The 23,585-nt window shown below is 53.4% G+C and overlaps 1 protein-coding gene across 4 annotated transcripts in view; it reads right to left on the bottom strand.

Moving 5' to 3' along the window:
• CAMK2A (calcium/calmodulin dependent protein kinase II alpha) overlaps positions 1-23,585 on the bottom strand; it is a 62,799-nt gene that overhangs the window by 31,832 nt on the left and 7,382 nt on the right. For 3 of the 4 annotated variants that reach the window (XM_027077116.2, XM_027077128.2, XM_027077120.2), the window contains exons 2-6: positions 16,988-17,082; positions 9,742-9,801; positions 3,135-3,189; positions 2,203-2,268; positions 2,010-2,082 (exon numbers count right to left, since the gene is read on the bottom strand). In XM_027077116.2, coding sequence (XP_026932917.1) covers positions 2,010-2,082; positions 2,203-2,268; positions 3,135-3,189; positions 9,742-9,801; positions 16,988-17,082 — 349 coding nt within the window. Of the gene's footprint in view, positions 1-2,009; positions 2,083-2,202; positions 2,269-3,134; positions 3,190-9,741; positions 9,802-9,892; positions 9,959-16,987; positions 17,083-23,585 lie in introns of those variants that run through there. The other variant, XM_053200311.1, reaches the window with a different exon arrangement.

The following is a 23,585-nucleotide window of genomic DNA, read 5'->3' as shown; positions in this document are numbered from 1 at the left end:
CTAGGCTGAGAGAGGGCCTCATATATGCTGCCTGGCCTCTGGGGCCCCAAGGCTGCTGTCTTCTGCTGGGTCTGGAGAGGAGGAGATGCCCCTACACAGGACAGAGTGAAGTGGAAGTGAATCCTGCAGTTAGATAGCCCTCGCTTCTGACCCAGGTCCACCATTTCTATGCCGTGGAACTTGGGCAAGTCATGTCAATCCTGAGCTTTAGTTTCCTCTCAGAAAAATGGATCAAGCCCAGCTCACAGAGCAGTGTGCGGATTAATCCGTGTAGAGCCCTTGGCAGTGGCCTACAGCGTGTGGTTGATGAGCATTAGCACTCCCAGTTTCTGCTTGGGGTGGGCTGGGGGCGTGGGCTCCGAGTCCCCGGAGACAGCTGGTTTCCTCTGACCCCCTTCCCCACTGGAACTTCCGAGGGGTCCCACCTCTGACCTTCCACTGATCAAAGTTAGGCGGGACCCACACAAATATAGCTCCATCCGTCCTTCGTTAAGGCCTCTTTTATCCTCTGGCGACTGCGTTCCCAAAGTGTCCTGGGCCTTGGTAGCTGTCCTGCCCTGATTTGATGAATATGCCACTAATTAATCTATGCAGAGTGGCCTAAATTTGCTCTGCCTCTCCTCCTTTCTCCTCCTGTGCAGGGGCTGTAGCTATAATGGGAACAGGCCCCTCTGGGAGTGCACACTCACCTGTGGGTGTAGACTGATAGACTAGGAGCTCACGGGAGCTCAGCTGAGAAACCATGGACTGCTCATGATAGAGGTGGGCAGGGGCTCAGGTCAGAGCACTGCATCCCAAAGAGGGACCTGGGTCCCACTGGAGGACGCCCAGGGAGGGCGCCCAGAGAGGGCGCCCAGGATGAAGAGGGCCTGGAAATCCTGTCCTGCCTGGGAACGGAGGAGAACAGCCTGTGGAAGATTTAGGAGGCACAACAAAGCTGCCCAAGGGTCTCTGGGCTGCTCCAAGCTGGAGGCTTGATCTGTGTGACCCCAAAGGGTAGAACTGGGGTTCACAGACAAAACTCCCACAGCAGGAAAGATTGAAGGAGCATTTCCCAGTGGTTCAAGGGGGATACCCCATAAGAAGCAAGTTCAGAGTCGCCGAAGGCCAAACGCAGAGAGGTTTAAAGGCACCTAGAAGGAACTACTGTAGAAGCAGGAACTGCATTGAGGGGCTTTTTGGCCCAGGCCACTGCGGGCACAGGATCTGGGGTCAGAAGGCCAGGGCTCCAGTCCTAGCCCAGACACAGCTGAACTGCGTATTCTTGGGCAGGTCCCTTAGACACTCTAAGCTTCAGTTTCCTGTTCTGCAAACTGGGGATACCAACCGAGGTAACCAGCGAGGAGTCTGTGCCGACCAGGCAAGGCTATGTGGCTCGCACCAACCCTAGACTGCACATCTGCTTAGGTCTGTCCATCTTCCCATTCAGGTGGGAAGAGGAAGGACTCTGAGGACCCCGAGACCTGTTTTTCTTCTCCCCCCACCTGCCAGAGACCCAGAAACAAGAATGACAATGTGTCCGAGCACCAGACACTGTGCTGTCTCCTTTGACATCCTCAACAACCCTGTGCAGAGGTTGCTATGGCAACCCCGCTGTAAGGAAGCTGAGGCCTTGAGGCTAGAGGGTGGCCTAGCTGGCCTTGGACCCCTTCGTAGCCAGCCCTGTCAGTCTAACTACATCTTACCCGGTCTGGCCCAAGGCATATGGGGCGAGGAGTCAGGACACTGGATCCTGAGCCTAGATACTCCTCCCTGAGCCCAATTTCCTGATCTGAACAGTGGCGTCTATATTCCCCACCCAGCCCAACTCAGGGGATTCTGGGGGCTCCTGGGTGGCTCAGCCAGTTAAGTGTCCAACCCTTGATTTCAGCTCAGGTCATGATCTCATGGTTCAGGAGTTCGAGCCCCGCGTCGGGTTCTGCACAGAGGCTGTTTGGGATTCTCTCTCTCTCTCCCTGTCTCTCTCTGCCCCTCCCTGGGTGAGCTGCACCCCCAGGTGGGTCGCTCACCTTCAGGTCCCGGTGCACCACACCCATCTGGTGGCAGTGCAGCACGGCCTCCAGGATCTGCTGGATACAGTGACTGGGGAGAGAGAGGAAGGGGTCACGGTGTGAACGCAGGCCTCTCCCGGAAAGCTGGAAAGGCAGGGAGGGAGGCCCGCTTGGCCCCAGGCACCATCGCCAGGCTGCACATGGCACTCACCTGGCATCAGCCTCACTGTAATACTCCCGGGCCACGATGTCCTCAAACAGCTCCCCACCAGTAACCCTGGGGAGACAGGCACAAAGTCACCCTCCCACAAAGGCCCCAGGTGTTGCCTCTTCCAGAAGAGTCTCCAGGAAGCTAAGGACGGGACCCAGGGACCTCAGAACCTCAGCCCAAAGGGAGGAACCCCAGGGGTGTCTCCTGTTGGAACCCTCTTCCTGGCTTCTAGCCCACCCGTCCACCAACTCCCCTCCCCTCCGCCACCTGCCCTTCTCTCCCACTGGGTCCAGGCTGCACTTAGGACAGGGATGGGACACTCAGAACGTATCACTCAGGGTCATCAGGCTCCTGGAAGCCCAAGGACTGGGTTTTGTTGCTGTTATTGTTGTTTGTTTGTTTGTTTGTTTGTTTAGTAAACTTGATTTTTTTCGAGGAACTTTAGGCACACAGCGAAACTGAGGCACAGAGATTTCCCACACACCCACACATGCAGAACCTCCCCCACTATTAACTGGTTTTTTTTTTACGGACGGGACCAGTGCCTTCACTGAAGTTTCTCTGACAACCCAAGAACCTATCATTTCATTATTGTTTTTCCTTCCATTGACTGGCTTTAAGAACTTCACAATGACTCCAAAAGGAAACTTTCTATCGCCACCAGACATGCAAAGCCAGCATCACTGGCCACAAACAGAAGCAAAATGAAAGCTGTGCCAAGGAGAGGAATGGGTATGTGTCGCCTTTTCAGGGAACCCCACCTGCACTGCTTGGGTGGTGGGCCTACCACATTTGGGAAACTTCGGTCTCAGAAGAGGGAATTCAGCCCAGCCTGGGAGCATTTGGGAATCGGGCCGAGGGACCCAGCCAGGTCACCCCGGCTCCGGCTGCCCCCCTACCCCTTGTACAGCCCGGGGTGGGCCCAAACTCACAGGTCGAAGATCAGGTAATGGTGTCCCTCCTCAGAGATGCTGTCGTGGAGCCGGACTGTGGGAGGGGCCCAGGCAGCCAGTTAACCCGGAAGCACTGCTTCCTGCCCCCTCCTGCCCTCTCCCCTCCCCTCCCCCGCCCCCCAACAGCCAACATGCCAATTTCTCAGTCACTGAGCACAAGCTAGGTAACAGGTGCTTTGACAAACAAAGTAAAGGATGGCTCACTGACTTCGGGCATCGTCAGAAGAGGCCCGGGTTTAAAGGTGAAAGACCCCTCCCCGCTTTGGTGAGAGTTTGACCCCTTTCTTCCCCCAACGCTTAGCTTCTTGCAGGGCAAGGTGGCATCGTCGAATCAGCCCGTGGCTCAAATCTCTGCCACTTCCTAGCTGTGTGACTTCAGGCAAGTTGTTACACCTTTCTGAGCCTCTCTTTTCTTGCCCGGACAATGAGAATGAAACTTCTGGACCCTCAGGCTTGTTGTGAGAATTCCATGAGGCACCCAGCCGGTGTTCAACCAATGCGGCCCTGAGTGCCTAACCCCACTGTGTATCCAGGTCTGAGATAAGAGAGCTGGGGGGCGTGGGGGACAGTGGTCCCTGAGTGTGAGCATGCTGAGAAACTCATCTCTTCCTACCTCATTTACCAAGAACGGGGGCAAGGCTCCCAGAAGCCCAGAGCTCCCTAAATTACCCCCTGAGATTCTAGAAGGAAGGGCCCAAGGCCTGGGGTTGACTCTAGGGGGCTGCACCCTGCCAACCAACTGCATTTTCTCCCGGGACAGCTTCACATCCTTCCCTGAGCCACAGCCTAAAAATGTCCCCAGAGCGGGGTGCGGGCTCAGAGAATTAAGATACATCGCACAACGGAAAATTACACAGCTGTTAAAATAATACGGCAGTTATGTATCCACTGGTTCAGAATCATCTCTGAATTATGTTGTTTGGCAAGAAAGCAAAGCGCAAAACAGCGTGCGTGGTACTTTTTATAAAAGATGTATTTAAGCCTGTCTGTGACATAAGCCTCTCTGGAAGGATACAGAGAAGTGGGCACTGGGGTACCTTGGGAAAGGGAATCGGGAGAGCAGGGGTTGTGAGTTGTTGAGACTATTTTTTCACTGTGAGCCCTAGTGCCATCTGAATTCTTGCCATAGGCATGTATTTCTGACTCAATATTGAGTCCCCTAAAGGGCTTAAGACTCTCCTATCTGCACATAAAGTTTGGAGAAGCAGGATCAAAAACACAAGAGTGGGTGTCTGCTATGGGGGAGGGGAGAATGTGACCAGAGATGGAGGAGGAAGGGAACACAAGTTTATTATTTTTTTTAAAGATTTATTTATTTAAGTAATCTCTACACTGAACGTGGGGCTCAAGTTCACAACCCCGAGACCAGGAGTCACACACTCCACCGACTGAGCCAGGCAGGAACCTCAGGCATGCAAATTTAATTTAAAAATTTTTTTTTAATTCCTAAATGATGATATGTGTTTATAAATGACAGAAAGAGGGGCGCCTGGGTGGCTCAATCGGCTAAGCATCGACTTCGGCTCAGGTCATGATCTCAGGTTTGTGGGTTCGAGCCCCGCGTCGGGCTCTGTGCTGACAGCCTGGAGCCTGCTTCGGATTCCGTGTCTCCCTCTGTCTCTGCCCCTCCCCCACTCATGCTCTGTCTCTCTCTCTCTCTCTCTCTCTCTCTCTCTCAAGAACATTAAAAAATCTTTTAAATAAATAAATGACTGAAAGATGTGTTAAACATATGTTTATTTTGCTCTTAACTAAGCTCTACACTCAACTTGGGCTTGAATTCACAACCCCGAGATCAAGAGTCGCATGCCCTACTGGCCGAGCCAGGCAGGCGCCCCTGTTTGTAGTATATTTCAAAGCAAAAACAAGAAGCAGGTTGCCTTCAAGTACATATTATGTGATCCGGCTTTAATTTCTTCTCAACATTTTATTATAAAAAATTTCAAACACACACTCACGTGAACACCCGTGTACCCCCCACTTGGGTTCTATCATTAATCTTATACTTGCTTCACTACGTTTCTACCCATTCCTCTACCTATTAACCTGTTTCCATTTTTTAAGGCATTTCAAAGCAAAGGTAGGCTCGGTTTTTGAAATGTCTGTGTGCAGTGAAAAGAGCATCCTGTATATTCTGTGTGCAGAATCTGGCAAGCCCGTATTGGTGCCCTGGCCAGGTCCCCTTTGGTAAGATGGGGTCGCCATCCTGCAGCTGCCAGGGGGGTTAGCTGCTAACAGCTCACATTGACCCCCTTCTCTGGAGAACTCCCCACTGCCTACAGAGCTACCTTGTGTACAAGGTTACCTGCAGCATTCAGCCAAGGACTGACTACTGTGGGAGGGCAGGGTCGGTGCTAAGGGGCAGTCTCCTTGCTTTAAGGAGGGACAACCCCAAGACAGGATTTATGTTCCAGTGTGTATGCCATACACACACCTGGAATCGGGTCAAAGTTAGACTTGACCTGAGGCCACACCCTTGCTCAATTTCTTCCCTTTTTCCATCGTGCTTCACCCAATTCCTTGCAGGCCTTCCATGGGAACACACCCTCGATAAATCACGAGAACCTGAATCCCTGCCTCAGGCTCTGCTTCTAAGAAACCTGACCTGAGATAATATGTATAGAAATACTCTCAGGTCATGATCTCACGGTCCATGAGTTCGAGCCCCGCGTCAGGCTCTGTGCTGACAGCTCAGAGCCTGGAGCCTGTTTCAGATTCTGTGTCTCCCTCTCTCTCTGACCCTCCCCCGTCATACTCTGTCTCTCTCTGTCTCAAAAATAAATAAACATTAAAAAAAATTAAAAAAAAAAAGAAATACTCGAGAAGGTACAGACATCATACATCATATGGAAACATGTATCATACAAAGTTAGCATTGATAGTGTAACAAGATAAAGTTTTTAAAAAGACCCTTTCCTTGGGGAGTAGACTCCTTATTGCCTACTCGGTTCCTGGCAGGCATGTGTGTTTTTAACTTCTCTTTCCTGAGCATGAGAAGCTCTGAGAAGCCAACCTGCGGTCAGAACCATCTCAGAATGGGCTTTTAGAACCGGGTCAAGAGGCATTTGAGAGGAGCTCCAAGAAGGCTGGGCTCCTTGATCTACCCTCTGACCGGAAGCCTCAGCCCCTTTAGAGAAGATTCTCAGGTTTCAGAGAAATGGACAAAATTGGGGGAGGGGGAGGGTCCTTCGGCATTGACTCTAGCTCAGATGGTACTTTTATGCTGATTTAAAAGGCTGCCCCTCTAAGAAGCCAGGCGACAGGAACACAGGCTGGATTCTAGCCCCCACCTACATGAGGGCACTGGCGTTAGTCCCTGAGAGGAGGTGCCATCATAGCTACGAACCCAGGAGACAAGACACATCGAACCTCCCCTCCCATCCGTGAAGGCTACCCTGAGAAAAAAAAAAAACTGAGTCCAAAGCCAAAGAGGAAAGGAAATTTTCAAGAGCCGCCGCAGGGTGTGGAAGGGTCTCACCACCTGGTAGAGATTGACATGACTGTGGTCGTTGAGTTATGCTGTCAGTTTTTGACTTTTTAGAAATATTGTCATAGATCAAATAGATCTGTAACCTAGTTTTCATTTGTGTAGCTGAGCTCATGAATTTCTGACATGCCTTTCATATTTCCAACAGTTACCAGTTTTTTCTTGGAAATTAGAGGCTGGTGCTTCTTACCTATCCAATGCCCCCTGACAACACATTCTTGATGTCTACTTGGGAAGCTAAAGAGAACGGCTGGGAACCTGGGCTCTGGAGTCAGTCTTGCTGGGCTTACCTCCCAGCGCTGCCTCTTATAAGCTGTGCAGCTTTGGGCAAATTAGGTAACCTCTCTGATCCTCCTTTCCTACCAGTAGCGGTAACACTACTGGCCTGCTTTGGAAGTTAATCGATGATACTTGTAAAGCCCTCAATACAGTGCCCGGCACAGGGAAGAATCTTGATAAATGAAAACACCATCATCTTCATTACCCACCAGCCCCCCTTCTGTTGCCCACCCAAATCACTTGTGAAACTCTAAGGTTGTCCCCTACTCCCTGGGATGGCCTTTGGGGTTTGCCCCATCAGCAGGTGGTAATACAGAGTGTAGGGCACTGTCCCATGTGCATGGCACAGTTGGGCCGCCCTGTGCTAAGCCACGGCCTCCCTGACCTGGTCCCCTTGGGGCTGGGCACCGGCCACACACGGGCAGCAGCCAGTAAGCATGGCTAGAGACACCAAGCAGGCCGGCTAGGACTCAGTCTAACTTCTCCAGGCACAGACTTGCCTCGTGGGTTTTGCATCCACGGCTGTACCTCTTTGCATTTCTTTGGGCAGATTATAATCTATAATCTATTTAGAAGTGAGATATTTGGAGGCTCAGGAAGTAGCACCCTTCAGGGCCCTTCCAGCCCTAAGATAGCTCGGGTTCTTCCCCCGCGTCTTCCTGGTCTGGGTCTCAGCTCAGCTCTCCACTTCCCTGTGTATCAGCCACCCCCGCCCCTTCCTTTCCCCCTCCCCACCCCCATCCTCACTTCTTCCGCACATCCTCCACCCCAGCAGAGGCCTTGGCACACAGTGGGGCCTTGGATGCCCTTGCTATCAGGTGAAGGAAGGAGTAAATGATTCAAAGATGACAACGATATTAGAGGTGACAGCCATGATTCCTGAGACTTCCCCATGTGCCAGGCTTGTGCTAAGTGCTTTACTTGCACTTTCTCATTTAACCCTCCAACAGTTGTAGAGGGTGGATATCATGATTACCCTCACAGAGGAGGATACCAAGGGTCAGAGAAGTTCAGAGCCTGCCCACACTCAAACACCCAGTGAACAGCGGAGCTGGGATTTGACCCCACGTGTAAACCCCGTTCTCTTCACCGCCATGTTAAACATAGGGCCCCAAACTGTTGACCAAACACCTGGATGGCTCAGAGGAATGAGAATCGTGTGGAGGTTACATTTTCAGGTAAGGTGGTTTTGTGGAAAGGTGTGGACTGAGGAAAAAGGGGAGCAGTCTCATGATAATACAGCACTTACCTCGGGACTGTCACTGGGCTATGCTCTATCTAATCATCACAACCCTATGAGGTGGGTATCATTTCCATTTTCCGGCTGAGAAAACCGAGCTTCAGAGTGGTTAAGCAACATGTCCGGGGTCACACAGCAATTAAGCAGCAAACCCAGGATTTCAGCTGCAGTCTGTCAGCCCCAGAGCCCATGACTACTGCTCCCCATGCACAGCTGGGAATGAGAGGGGGAAGGTGGTACAAAGAGGAGGCAGCATTGACCTGAGACAGCTGCAGCACACTCCCTTACACACACCCTTACACACACACACACACACACACACACACACACCACCTCCTTCCTCTGGGGCTGACAGGCTTTCTCAGAACCGTGGGACTTTATCGTCAGAGATCACTCACAATCCTGTCCGTCATACAGCTGGGGAGGTGGAAGCCCCGCCCAGGCAGGAGCCGGCCTAGGGCTGCACAGTGAGTCTGCAATCAGGTCGGGGATCGGGGGTCCAACCAGCCTCGCTCCCCACCAGCTGCCTTGCTGCCCCTCTTCTGGTTCCGGCCCTGGAGCCTCTGGCTGCTGTTTGCACGGCTTTGCTCCCCTTCCCTGGGCACAGGGAAGGGGAGGTGCCTTTTGGGTATAAATACCAGATGGAGATGCTTCTCTCCAGCAGGAGAGTTAACCCTTGGGGCTCTGGGCACAGAGAGATGCTTCCTCCCCACGGGCGAAGGCGTGGCGGCTGTCAGAGTTGGAATATTCCTCAGAGAGCACCTAGGCCTTAGTCCTCAAAGCATGGTCTGGGAACCAGCAGCCTCGGCATCGCCTTGGAGCGTGTTAGAAACGCAAAACCTTGCCCCCCCGCCCCCAAACCCACTGAACCAGAATCTACCTTTCAACAAGATGCCCAGATGATCCAGAGGGTGCTTCCTTGTGAAGTTGGGGAGGAAAGTGGCTCAGAGAGGGAGGGGCTCCCACCCAAGGTCACACAGCCATTCCCTGACAGAACTCCGTCTAGAATCTGCACTTCCTCCCCATGCCCCACCCCCAGCCGCCCAACTCAGAACCATGATGGGCAGGGATGCAGCCCCCCAGTCATGTAAGGGGGAGGTGGGAGGCCAGCCAGTGACATGTGGTCTAGGCCCGGCCTCTCCTGGTGGCCTGGGCTCAGTCTACCCCGGGACCGGGGCCACCTTGGAGCCTGCCTCTGGGGGGCAAGCAGGCGGCTGGGCTAGGCAGGCGGCCCGGCCACAGTGCCAGGCTGACTCAGCATGGGGCAGGTTTGGGGAGTGGGGCGTGCTGGTCAAGGCCAAGCCTGGCCTATTTTCGTCTCTCTCAGAGCTTCGGGAGTTTTCCTGCAACAGCTTTTCTGAAGGAGGCTGCCGGCAGCTGCGTGGGCTGGGAGGAAGGGCCCCTTCTTCACCTTCCCCTCAACCAAGCTGGTCTCTGAGAAACGTGGAAACCATTAAAGGTACCCCCTTTCCCATAACAGGGGCCATGATGCCCAGAGAAGAGAGCAGCTGCCCTCCCAGCCCCCAAACACCCACCAGGCCGGGTGCCACCCACACCCCGCCCCCCTCCCCACAGCTCACCGATGTTGGGGTGCTTCAACAGGCGGCAGATGCGGGCTTCACGCTCCAGCTTCTGATGGTCTGAAACACAGATGCCCAGGTAAGTCCCGGGTGAGGGAGGAACCTTCCCCCACTCCATCTCTGCCTCTTCACGGCCTCTTATGATCTGCACCTGCCAGGGCAGCCCCTGGGCCCCGCCTGGAGAAGCTTGCCTCTCTGGCAGGGGCCCTGGGTCCTCCAGGAAGGCAGTGGGATGCAGCAGAAGGGGGAGAGACCAGGTGGCAGGGCCTCAGAAGTCCCTTCCTCTCTCTGGGCCTTGGTTCCTGGGGCTCTCAACTGAGGTACCTCCTAGAGCCACAACCACGGAGCCCGGAAGGGCCCCCCAGGGCAGGCCCCTGCCCCGCCCCCAGCCTTGCCCCTCCCATGGGGCTCCAGCTGGGACTGAACCACTGACAGGCACTCCTCCAGACCCACCCTGCACAACCCTCTCCCTTGGGCTTGGGGCCTTCACCCGTGTGGTTCTCTCAGCTTGGAACTTTCCCTTCCAACCTCCCGCCCGGCCATCATTGGCCATCACTCGTTCATCCCACCTGTCTTCAGATACACTTTCTCCTAGCAGCCTGTCCTGACTGCCAGGCTGGTAGGGGTCCCTCCTCTGGGTTCTCAGGGCCCCTGGACAACACATCCTACCTTGTCTCATGGACCGGGACCTTGTCTCGTGCCCTTAAGGGCAAAAACTTGGTCTCTGTTGTACCCTGGCATCTACCCAAATGCCTGGCACATAGTAGGTGCTCAAGAAATAATTGAAGTAAAGAATAAACCATTGAATGGAGAACCTTTCTAAAGGAGTCTGTATTTGCTCTGCAGGAGAAGAACCGTATTAATTTGCAGAGGCCACCCCCCTTACAGGGGACTCCGGACCAGGGACACAGAGAGCCCCAAAGAATCTGCAGTACAGAACCTACATGTGACAGCATCGGGGCTTACCCAGAGCTCTTGCACCTGCTTTCCAGGACTTTTGTCCAAACCCCCAGGGAGAGAGGACTTGTTCAGAATCTGGCCCCTCTCCCCCCCATAGTCACTGACTCTGGGACTGCTGGGAACAATCATACCCATGACCCCCTTCCATCCCCCCACCGACCCTGTGCTGTGGGCATCCCTGTCCCCATTTTATGCATGTCTCCATCTCCTTTTGGGTGCTTTCCTCACAGTTCAGTAGTTGATGCCTTAATTTAAAACAACAACAACAAAAAGGGAGCCGGTAGCAAATCTACAAGATTTACTATGTGCCCCGTGCTGTGCAGGGCACTTTTTTTTTTTAATTTTTTTTTAACGTATATTTATTTTTGAGACAGAGAGAGACAGAGCATGAACAGGGGAGGGGGCAGAGAGAGAGGGAGACACAGAATCTGAAACAGGCTCCAGGCTCTGAGCTGTCAGCACAGAGCCCGACGCGGGGCTCGAACTCACGGACCGAGAGATCATGACCTGAGCCGAAGTCGGCGCTGAACCGACCAAGCCACCCAGGCACCCCTACAGGGCACTTTTATATGCGTCTCAAGTGCTTACAACCGCCCTTTGAGGGAGGTGCTGTCACGTTCTGGCTTTACAGAGGAGGAGACAGAGGAACAGGGATGTTAAATACCTGGCTCAGAATCACAACTGTGGTGATCAGTGGAGCCACACTTTGTACCCAGGCAGGCAGACTCCGGGGAGGAGCTTTAAAACCCTGTACTATACTGTTCTCCGCACCCTGACTCATTGCCACCCCCTCCACCTGCCCCCAATTTCTGAATGGGAAAATCGAGGTCCATGCCAGGGAACTCACGCAGATACTCAGAGGCAGAGCCAGGACTAGAACCCAGTCCCTGAATAGCCCCTTCAGGGCAGGCAGGCACCAAGGAAGATTATAAGGATGAAGCAAGTCCCAGCTCTTGTCTCCAGGCAGTCAGCTCCGCTTTCCCCTGCCTCTTTATTAGAGCAATCACTATTAGAGCAATCACAGCCGTCCTCCATGGGCTGCAGAAGCCAAGATCAATACTGAAATGTGGCTTTTTCATCAGCAAAGCAATTAAGTCCAATCCTGTTTCCATAGAGCGTAAGCTCAGCTCCCCAGCTGAAGGTGGACTACAGGCTGGGGGAGGGGAGGTTGTGCACACTGGGGGGCTTCCCCTGGCCCCCCGTGCTTCCCAGCCTCCTTTCATATCTTCCAGGGCGGGGGCAGGCCGATTCCCACACAGAAGAGGGGGATGCCCTGATCACACCGCATTGCAACTTCCAGCGCTAGAAGCATTAATTTGTTGAATTTACGTAAACATATAGGTTTTCCAATGGTTTTCGTAACTGTGAAATGCTTTTATTTTCTAACATTCCTCGAAGAATGTAGGGACTGTGTTTCTCTTGACCTCTGAGGACTTGCTCTGTTATGTAGGTAAGGAAACTGAGGCCCAGTGATGAAAAGGGCAATCCCTTTATCAAAATCACTCGGGGGTGCCTGGGTGGCTCGGTCGGTTAAGCGTCTGACTTCAGCTCAGATCATGACCTCATGGTTCGTGGGTTCAGGCCCCGCATCGGGTTCTTTGCTAGAGGCTCAGAGCCTGGAGCCTGCTTTGGATTCTGTCTTGGGCTCTCTCTGCCCCTCCCCTGCTTGTGCTCTGTCTTTCTGTCTCTAAAATGAGTAAACATTTAAAAAAAAATTTTTTTTGAATCACTCAGTAGGGTGGTCAAGCCTTGTTAGTACTCAGAGCTTTGAGGAACTGCTCCTGGATGCTGTCCCTAATGCAGCCAATAGTCCTTGGCAGCGAAGAACCTCTTATTAAAATATGAATTAGTTGCTGTCACTTCCTGGCTTCAAACCCGTCAACAGTCCCTAGTGTACTTATAATCCAAACTCCTCACCACAACCAGCCAGACCCTGCTGGGTCCTGCCTCATCTCGGCCTTGGAGCTTCAGCCACAGTGGCCGCCTCCTTTCTGACCTCAGGCACACCAAGCCCCTTCCCACCCCCGGGCCTTTGCATTCGCCCCGTGCCTTCTGCCTAGAATGCTCTGCTCCTGGGTCTTCTCATGGCTGCCTCCTTCTCCCCTGGCAGGTCTAGCACAACGTCACCTCTTCAGAGGTGCCTTTTCTGAGTGTCCCCTTGCCCCATCACTTTCCCACTGCCCTGTCTTCTTTATAACACTCCTTGCTACCTGAAGTTATCCAGTTTATTTATATGTTGAGTGTTATTTTCAGTCTTCCCCCTTAGAAAATGGGTGCGGTGAGAGCAAGACCTTGTCTGTCAGTCGCTGCCGTGCTCCCAGGGCCCAGAGCCACTAAGCAGCTTGTCCAAAGTCCCATAGCTAAGAAATGGCAGCGCTGGGATTTCAGCCCATGTTAATAATTACTATACTATATATCGCCTCCCATTCTTATAATTAATTAATTGACAAATCAATCCATCCAGCTCAATATAGTCCCACAATGGTGAAGCCTCCTGCCCAGGTACCTGGAAGGATTAGCCCCAATGCCCACTACAATACCTTGTGAACCTTCTCCCCCACTCCCTGGGGGCAGACCTCCAGGGTGTTGGGGTTAAGGGGTCCTACCTTGCCCAGGAGCTTGGCAGGCAAGGGTGAGTGGAAGTAAGGTTCAGGGTGAGGTTCCTGGGGCCAGATAGCACCAGAAGGGCAGGGCAAGACAGAGCAGGGCATGGGGGCAGGCTGGAAGTCTGTGCCTGCAGAGGGGGTGGGCTCCAGCAGGCAGGTGGGCAGTGGGACTCTGGCCGGAGGCACAGGACAAGAACCAGGGGGAAAAAATAGACTTCAGAGTCTTGCAAGAGGAAATGCCCCCACCCTCTGTAGGGCCTCAACAGGGTTCCTGATCCTGGCGGAGGTGGGGGGGGGGGGGTTAGGAAATAATCCTAAGGAGCAACAGTGCCAGGCAGGGGTGGGGAGTAAGATGAGGAAGACGGGAGAGATGTGTCTTACTGCCTACTTTCCCATCACGGACCTCAGGGGTAGCCTGAATGAGCTCATGCCGCGTCCTGGGACTGGTCGCCAGGGAGCCAAGGAAGTGACCCCTGAGCACTCGGATAGAGAGTGGGTACTGTGAAGGTGTCTGTACCCCAGTCAGTCTCCCCTGGTTGTGCCAGCCACATCCATGTGCCCAGCGTGCCCTAAAATGTTAATGAATTTTTCTTCTTCTTTTTTTTTTTTAATGCTTATTTATTTATTTTTGAGAGAGAGAGGGAAACAGAGGATCCCAAGCATGGTCAACACAGAGCCCGACATGGGGCTCGAGCTCACGAACTGCGAGACCGTGCCCTGAGCCAAAATCACGAGTCGGCTGCTTACCCGACTGAGCCACCCAGGCGCCCCGAATGACTTTTTTCTGTGTGCTGGGTGAGGCTGGGGCTAGGAAGCATCTGGAGCCCCCGGCAGGGAGTTCTCGCCGGGCATATACTAGCTATCATCACTGCTGATAGGAGTCTGGGCCTCACCTACTGAATCCAACCCTCCAGGGTAGAAATAGGGCAGCTGCATTTTTTTAACTGCTCCCAAGGGGATTCAGCAGGGCTTGGGACAGGCAAAATTTGTACTTTCTGTTCCATGTCTTTATGGCTCCTTGGAACCGTTTATACTATATCTTATTTAAAAGAGTAGTTTTGGGGCGCCTGGGTGGCTCAGTCGGTTAAGCGTCCAACTCTCGATTTCAGCTCAGGTCATGATCTCATCGTTCGTGAGTCTGACCCCATGTCAGGTTTAGCGCTGACAAGGAGCCTGCTTGAGGTTCTCTCTCTCCTCTCTCTCCCCTCTCTCCCTGCCTCTCCCCTGCGCTCTTTCTCTCTCACTCTCACAATAAATAAACATTTCTTTTTTTAAAAGAGTAGTTTTAAAACACATGCAAGAAAACATCTCCTGGGCTGGGGAGCCATGCAACAGCAGGAGAGGCTGACCCTGGTGGGGAAGGGGAAGGGGAAGCCACAGCCCCCGCCCAGGGGAGGACGGATGCTCCGGGTGGGCATGGCCCCTGCGGGGAGCTGCCAAAGTCACCGGGAGTGCCAGCAGGAGAAGCTTAGGGTACGTTGCCAAATATTCAGCATCACACTGCTCCCCACCCCGGGCACCATGAGTGGCAAAGAAAGAAACCTGTGAAAAGCCGCTCTTCTCCCCTCCCGCTGGGGACAGGAGCATTGGCAGTTGGCAGACTTCTTTGAGAGGGTTCCCCAGAGAACCTCCCCACTCCCACCCTCCACGCTCACCTAGGCCTGGACCACCTTCCTCTAAGGACGTCAGAGCCTCAACAAATCGCCAGAGAATGACAGGGTGCCTGGCAGTTTCCTTCTGGCACGGCCCAGAGTCTATACTGCCCAAGGAATGCTTAGTCCTACCTTCCAGAAAAGAGGCAATGCCCTTTCCATTCTCCCCCATAAACATCTGTCTCTTCCTGTCAGTGTGTGTGGGGGGGGGGGGGGGCAGTGAACTGCCCAAGAGCCCCAGCATCAAGGGAAGACACTGGTTCCTGACCCTCCCTCATTTTGGAGCTACCTCAACTTGCCATCCCGAGTCATGGCTCTAATCTTGCCCCCACTGTATCTCAGGGACTGGGACGTCTCCTTTGATCACTAGAGACATAAAGCACAGAGAGGGCACTAGAGTGCCACTAGTCACACAGCATGCAAGGCAAACCCCAGCATTCCTGTGGCCTTCCTGCCCGCCCTGACCCCTGACCCTGGCTCTGGCTCCGGACTTTCCACAGGTGTCACCCTTCCACACCAGCTTTCAAGCTGAATGTGTGCCATCCTGGCAGGTTCAGGGACCCTCAGAGAATCCACACACACACACACACCCAGCCTCTTCTCCCAGCAGGACACTGGCTGCCTATGGGGGAACTCAGTGACTAGGAGAAAGCGCTGGGCTCCCAGCAGCACTGAGCCGGGGGATGAAAGGCAGCAACACACGGTCAACACAGGGCCCACTGGGAGGCCTGCGGGGGACAATGTGAACATCCTGTAACAGCCTCCGTGAACCCCACACCTGCTGGGCTCCAGCCCAGACGCAGCTGCTGCCTATGCCGGGCAAACCCCTGGACACTATGCCAGCCCCTCGCTCGACGTCCCCCAGGCTGCACCTGCACCCGCCTCACCCAACAGAATTCCCTTCGCCTCCAGGGAACCCCCAAGGCAGCTAGACACCATTCAGAGCAGGAATTGGAGTTTTGAAGATAACCTTCCCCAACCCACTGACTATGGTTACTGCCCTTCCCGCTCTAACCACGTGCTCAGGGCAAGAAGCAAGGCTCCTGGGCAGGCTTTCCAGGTTCCAGTGTCCACACGGATCACCAGTGCACCTTGTTAAAATGCACATCCTGATTCCTTAAGTCTAGAAACAAGGAGCCTTTCTAACGATCTCCTGGTGACACGGATGCTGCTTGTCTAGGACCATTTCCGAACTGGAATGACCCGGGGATCTCTTCCAAACCCAGGTCCCACCTCACACGGATTAAATCACAACCTCGGTGGGTAGGAGCCAGGCATCAGGAGTTTTGGAAGCTCTCCGGGGGTCCCGGGGTGAGGACAGTTTGGGGAGCCACCGTTCTAGGGAAAATTTAGGGATAAGAGAGTGGATTTGCGTGGCTGAAGCAGAATGTACTTGGCGTTAGCTGGCCTCTGGTAGAGCACTGGGATGTGTTGGGTGCTATCCTAGGTACTGGGGATAGCAGGGACTGAGACCCATCCCTATCCTCTTGGAGCTTAGAGTCAAGAGGCAAGATGGATGTGAAATCAGGGACCAGGTCAGTCAATGGGATAAGTCCAGGTTGGGGTAAAGCCACAAAGGTAAACAGTAATAACATATAAAATAGGGGAGACCCCTCAGATTTGGGGGTCAGGGAAGCCTCTCAAAGGATGGGACATTGGGCTGCGACCTGAAGATTTAGAAAGGATCAGGCTTGTAAAAGGAGCCAGGTGAGGGAGTCCCAGCAGAGGGAATGGTGGGTGCAGAGGTCTGGAGATGAGAGAGGGAGCAAGTGGCAGAAAAACGGGGAAAGGAAGTCCTACCTGGAGCCTTTGCCTTCATCTGGGTGGGAGGCAGAGAGGCCATGGCCTCCGGTCTAGATCCCCGAAGGAAGGAAAATGGAGGGGTCTGCGCTCATAATACCCACAGGAGGAAGCAGCTCCCTCCTGCAGCATCACCCAGGGGGACAGACCCAGGTCCTGGCTCTAACTCAAGGGGTAGAGGGTAGCAAGAGCCCCAGAGGGCGGGCGAGGCATAGGTCTGCTACCTACCTCTGGCCGACAGCTTCTTGGTGTTGATGATCTTAGCAGCATACTCCTGGCCAGCCAGCACCTTCACACACCTGCGCACCACCGAGAAGGCTCCCCTGGAAGGACAGAGAAGGCGCAGGGGGTAAGGAAGGGCCCAAGGGACACATCGCTGGGACAGACCAAAGCCCATGCGTCTGCACCATGCTGGCTAGGGAGACCTCCTGCGGGGCTGCAGGAGCTCCCGGGGACAACTGTGGCCTGACTCGGGGACGGGGCAGGGCTGGAGACCCGGGAGAACCACTGGTAGCAGATTATCAGGGCCTTGGCCTCACGAGAGACGAACCTTGCAGAGTTGTAATAAGTCGGGCTCTCCAAGTTGTAAAACATTAGAATCGTGTAGTGTGAGAATCATAGCATCCCGGTCTCTGAAAGATTTTACTGTTTCATTCTTTGAGTAGGTAACACATCAACACGGTTCAACGTTCAAAAGATTGGAAAGACTCCCTCCCACCCCTGTACCCCAGTCTCCGAGGTCCTGTCCCCAGGGACAGCTAGTGTTACCAGGTCCTTGAGCAGCTGTCCACAAATACTCTCCCCCACACAAAGGTACTGGAACTTGCAGACCATTCTGCACCCTCCTTTTTTTTTTTAAAGTCTATTTATGTATTTTGAGAAAGAGAGGGGGAGACGGTGAGCAGGGGAGGGGCAGAGAGAGAGAGGGAGAGAGAGAATCCCAAGCAGGCTGTGTGCTGTCAGCGCAGAGCCCGACCCGAGCCTCCAAACCACAAGCTGTGGGATCATGACCTGAGCAGAAACCAAGAGTCGGACGCTTAGCCGACTGAGCCACCCAGGCACCCCTTCACCTTACCTTTTTTCAGTAAATATCTTGGAGATACTCCTTCCAAATTGTATATGTTACAAGAGGGGTACCTGGGTGGCTCAGTTGGTTGAGCATCCGACTCTTGATCTCGGCTCAGGTCATGATCCCACAATTCGTGGGTTCGAGCCCCACTCCAGGTGTAGAGCCTGCTCGGGATTCTCTCTCTCCTTCTCTCTCTGCCCCTACCCTGCTCTCTCTCTCTCTCTCTTTCTCTCTCTCAAAAATAAACAAAGATTTTAAAAATCTTTAAAAACCACAAAAAACAAATCGTCACATAAAGAGCTCCTCATTATTTATTCATATGGCTGTCCTATAATTTACCTAGCCAGTCCCCTATCACTGGACAATTAGGTTAGTTCAAACCATATTACAATGACTAACCTTCTATGTGTGCCTTAGAATTACTTTTGTCTTGTGTGCAGCTGTCTGTGGATAAACTTTGAGAAACGGTGTTCCTTGGTCAAAGGGTAGGTGTTATCGGTAATTTCAACAGATAATGAGAGATTATCCATTTTAGAGATTGTACCAACCTACTTTCTCTAGTATGTGAGGGGACCATTTCCCTCGCCCACGTCAACAGTGTATCATCAAGCTTTTTTGTCTTTGCTAGTGAGACAGGTGGAAACTGGCAACTAAGCGTAGATTTGATCTGTGAGTCTCATATTGATGAAGGCCGAGCCTCTTTTCACATGTTTTAAGAGGCTTCTGAGACTTGACCCTCAAAGTATCAGTGGCTGGGAAAACAATCTGGAGCGAGGGATAAGTTTCAGCGCTTGCATGGGGACATTGATTACTGCCATGTGGAGTGTGGCCCATGTCCCAGATTGTTCAACTTTTTGAGAAAAGCCAGAAGTCTGGATATGTATGTGAAAATTCCCAATTTTTAAAGACTGGCACCTTATTCTTGAAAATAATTTTTTTAAACAGAGGATCTGGCCAAACAAAACTAGTTTGAGGGTTAGATCTTGTAGCCAAGAACTATGTCATACCCCCTCCCACAAAGGTCATCTGGTCCAACTCCTTCATGTCACAGACGATAAACCTTCCCTGCCCCTAAGGAGCTGGACACTGACCGTAGGCACCACCCTTAGCCCCCTAACCACAGACTAAAGGCAAGAAGCAAGTCTCTGGGCAGGCTTTCCCAATTTTATTTTATTTTATTTTAATTTTTATTTTTCATTTGAGAGAAAGAGAGAGAGAGAGAGACCATGCACAAGCGGGGTGGGAGGTGGGGGCAGAGGGAGACAAAGAGAGAAAATCTTAAGCAGACTTCACGCTCATCGCGGAGCCCAGCGCAAGGTTCGGTCCCAGACCCTGGGATCAAGACCTGAGATGAAATCAAGGGTCAACCCTCAGTGCTCAACAGCCACCCAGGTGCCCATCCCAGTTTTAAGGTGTATGTGAATCACCAGGGTGTCTTATCGAAATGCAGAGTCGGGTTCCTTAAGTCAGGAGTAGAGCTCAAGACTCTGGGAGCTCAGCGTAGAAGACTCGAGAAGCTAGCTGTAGGCAGGGCTGGGTCTGGAACTCTGGTATTTGCTCTCCCTCACCAAGGGAGCCCGCCACACCCAGGTTCCTGACGTGGCCACATCCTCCAACGCTGATGCCCTATCCTCAGCCTACAGGTAGGTCCAAGCCCAGGAGGCCTGCAGGCTGGCACAGACACCCTCCCTATGTACACCCTGGGCCCGGTGTCACTGGTTTCACGTCTGGGCAGCATGAATGGAGAGGGTGAGAAACTGAGGAGGGATGAGGAAGAAAGTGCCAGGAGGGGGATGGAGACCAGGAAATGTGACCTCTAGAAAAGCCCTAGAAGGCCAGAATTCCTGGGCAAGTAGAAAGTCTCACACAGCAATGGACCTTCCTTGAGGTAGGCACCACGCTGTCCCCCCCCCCCGACCCCCCCCCCCCACACACCCAGGAAAGCAGCAAGACCCGGGTGCCTGGCCTGTGCTCCCAGAGCACTCCACACCCACCCATCTAGCCCAAGTTCACGGCTGGTTGCTTCCCCTGTCCCTCCCACCTGACGGTAAGTTCCTGAGGGCCAGGACTTCCACTTGCTCCTCCATGTGCCTGTGCCCGGGGAACCCAATGTCTACTGCCCATCGGGCTTCCATAAATGTTACTTGCAGAAATAGGAGGTGGATTGAATTCGCAGTGGGAGGGACTGAAACGAGACCGGGAAGGGGATTTTCCATCGGAGGTGTTAGGAATAGGAACAGGCGTCTGAAGAAGGTAGGGCACAACTCATCTCTCAAAGAGACGACAGACAGACAGGCGGACGGGCCTAAAGACCTTCAGGTCCCTGCCCAGCTGGAGTCCACGATTCTCAAAGGCCCCAAGGGACAGAGTGTTTAAGGTGGCCCCTCTGGGAAAGGTTGGAGAGCCCCAGTGAGATCAGGGAACAGGGAAGGAGAGAGGCTGTAAGCTCCTGAGTGCAGGGCGGAGTCTTGCCCCAGGGACCAGCATCTAGCCCATGTCCGGTCTGGAGCCTGGAGTTCAATTAATGTGGGAGCGAGGGATGGAGGGATGGAAGGGTGGTGGGAGGAAGACAGGAACAGAGGTTCCACTAAAGAAATAAATGCTAAGTAAGAGGTAGAAAAAACTAAGTAAAAAAATCCATTCCAGGTAAAGACCTTAGACCAATGGTTGCCAAACTGCTTGCTCAGGAATCCCCTGGGGGTATTTTTAAAATACATATTCCAAGGCCCCATCCAGACCTACCAAATCAGAACCTCTGGGCAGAGGCACAGGGGATCTGTGTTTTCATTGAACACACGGGTTCATGTGATAGTTTCCCAGCCAACTGGGCTGTCCTTCCTGCCCTCTGCGGGAGTCCTCCTAGATGCCCTGTCTCCGGACATCAGCACTGAAGGGGCTGGCACATGTACTTCTGTGCAGGGTGGCTTGACAGGCGTGTGAACCTGGGCTCTGCGTCAGGAGCTGAGAACCTAGGAGCCACAGCTATAAAACAGTAGAAGGCACATTCGCTAAACTTCCTCCCTGGAACACAGCGCCAAGCTTTTGGGTAAGTCTCAGCTTCTAGCTGGGGGTCCTAGCTAGGTTCTAACATGGGGAGGGCTGCTGCAGGGGCCATGTACCCCCTGAAGGACATCCTGCGCCTCTGAAAGTAGGTATGTGCATTTTTTTCTGGGGCAAGGATGCATAGCTTTTAGCAGCAGCTCAGAGGGAGGAGTTTATCAAAACCAGTTCAGAGCTACTGGTCCAGAGGGCACCAGCCTCCCACGTACCCAGAAGGCATCCTCCTTTCAAATGCATGTGCACCACTAAGCTCCTTCTTGAACACAGCAGCCCTGTGAAGTTGGGGCCGGCAGGTCGATGGGCAGGAGCTTGGAAACAGGACAGGGCAGAGAGGGGAGGAGGCCAAGATGGGGAGGTCAGCGTGGAAGGGAGTGACCAGGGGTCCTGAGAGGAAGGGAAAGCAGGTCACAGAACGTGGTCAGGGAGGGGTGTGTCTGTGAGACAGACAGACCCAGAAGGGACAGAATCGCAGCTCTCAGCCCTGCTGGGAGGTCTTGGGCAGGGGTCTGCCCCAACACAGGCCTCCCCTTCTTTAGCTGCAGCATGGGAGTTGGGGTGTGGATGAGGCGAAATAGCACAGAGCCCTCTCCATCTTTAATATTCTACACCAGCACCGTCCAACAGAATGTTCTGGGATGGTGGAAATATTCCGTGTCGTCCAACGCGGCAGCCGCTAGCTTCATATGCTCATAGAGCACTTGCAATGCGGCTCGGAGGACTGAAGAACTGAATTTTTTATTTTATTTCATTCGAACAGCTATACGTGGCTAGTGACCACCGTGTTGGATGGCGAAGTTCTAGAAGAACAGGCATTCCTGAACCAGACCAACCAAAGTTCAAATCATGGTGCCGCCACTCACCAGCAAGCCCCTTAACCTCACTAAGCCTGTTTCCTCCCCTGTAAAGTGTAGCCAGGAATAGTACTCACCCTGTGCAGTTGTTTCAAGTATTCAATGAGATAATAAGGTATGCAATAGCTTTAGCACAGTCCCTGGAGTCTAGTAAATGCTCAAGAAACATCGCCTTTTATAGGCATCATTATCTACGAAGTGATGAGAACAGCTGGCTTCATCAGAAACAAAATGGACCCCGTTTGCCAAGCTCAGAGAAGGAGGAAGTCAGGAGAGGAGGTTGTGGGGGCCACGGTGAGGAGGGGAAGGGCTGCTCCCCAGGGCAGAGCAGCGTGCCCCTGTGGGGGCGGGGGGGTGGGGGGGCACAGGCAGGCAGGGAGGCCCTGCTCTCCAACAGACAGATGGAGAGGGCACGGTGAGAGTGGGTCCAGCATGGCTGAGAATGTGGGAACGTGCTAATGGGCCGTGAAAAGCAAGATTCACACTGGGAAATTGCTTTCTGGCTGCCTGGCAGGCTCGGTGTCCTGGGAGTTGCTGGCTGTCAGCCCACGGGGGGCTCACCACTCTCTCTGGCCTGAACCAGCCCAGAATGCTGACGTTGAAGCCAGGTGAGCACGGGGAGCATTCGAGGGGGGGCTTGAGAGACCTGGGGCCTCGCCCAGCTTGGCTACCAGCTTCTTATCCTCTGGGCCTCAGTTTCCCCATTTGAAAGATGGGGATGAGGACCCTCAGTCACACTTCCCCCTGGGCCATTTGGGAGAAGTCTCTCCTACACAGGGATGGGGAGAGGTTCCTGCTTCCAAGACAACTTCCTCTAAAGTAAACCTCCCCACCTTTACCCCGAGCTGCCCAGAGCCCAGGGCGTGCCTGTGGGTCTCAGCAGACAGAAGACAGTTTCTGGGGGCCTTCTGGAAACAGCACAGTCACAGAACCCGCACCCACCTCCACTCTGGACTCCTTAGGGGGTCTGATTGTCAGGGGTCCCGACAAGTACTAGGGTCTTCTGTTCACTGGCTGCTTCCTCAAACACACAACAGGTCTCCCTTATTCTGGAAAAATAAATAACCATCCTGCTCCCCCCCCCCAAATTTTTAAATTGAAAACCAAGAACTTCTCTCTCGACCCAACAGCTTGGGCCATTTCCTTCCTCCCTCTTTGCTGCCAAACTTCCAGAACAAGTGTCCGACATCCGCTGCCTCCTCTTTCCACCTCCCACACTCCGTGAACCCACCACAATCTGGTGCCCACCCCCGGGCTCCCTGGAAAAAGCTGTGCCAGGCCCGCCCACCCAGTGCCCCTCCCCCCCACCCCTGCAGCCCCAGTGGGCCTGCTCCCCCTTGCCTGTCCCACACCAGGCGACATCTGGCCCACCTCCCTTTTTGTTTCTAGGTGGCTGCACTCTCCTTGGGACCTTGCCCTGCTGCCAGTGCCTTCCCCTGCTCATCTCCCCCCAGATCATTTCTCCCCTTCTCTCTCCACCGTCCTCTTACCACCTCCCTCCAGCCCCTCCACCAGGGCATCAGCTGGGATCTCTGGGGAAGGTCTGGGCAGTCATGAGCACACATAAAATTTAAACAAAATGACTCTGTGTCTGCGTATTATCCTGGGCAGAGGATGCATATCTTCCATCAGCTTCACAAAGGATCTGTGACCCCACCACCCCTGCAGATGGTAAAAGCCACTGACCATCATGCAAGATTGAAACCTGCTTCTGTATAGCCCCTCCTGCCTCCAGAATTCCAGTCCCGAGTTTCTAGCTACTCATCATCTTGCTTGGATGCTACATGACAGGCAACTCATAATCAAAGTCCAGTCTCCTCGGGAAAGTCTCCTCACCCTGAGTTAA

The sequence above is a fragment of the Acinonyx jubatus genome, chromosome A1 (genome assembly GCF_027475565.1).
Source record: "Acinonyx jubatus isolate Ajub_Pintada_27869175 chromosome A1, VMU_Ajub_asm_v1.0, whole genome shotgun sequence".
NCBI classification, from domain to species: Eukaryota; Metazoa; Chordata; class Mammalia; order Carnivora; family Felidae; genus Acinonyx; species Acinonyx jubatus.
The sequence above is the reverse complement of the archived record's forward strand: the minus strand, read 5'-3'. Positions and strand labels throughout refer to the sequence as shown.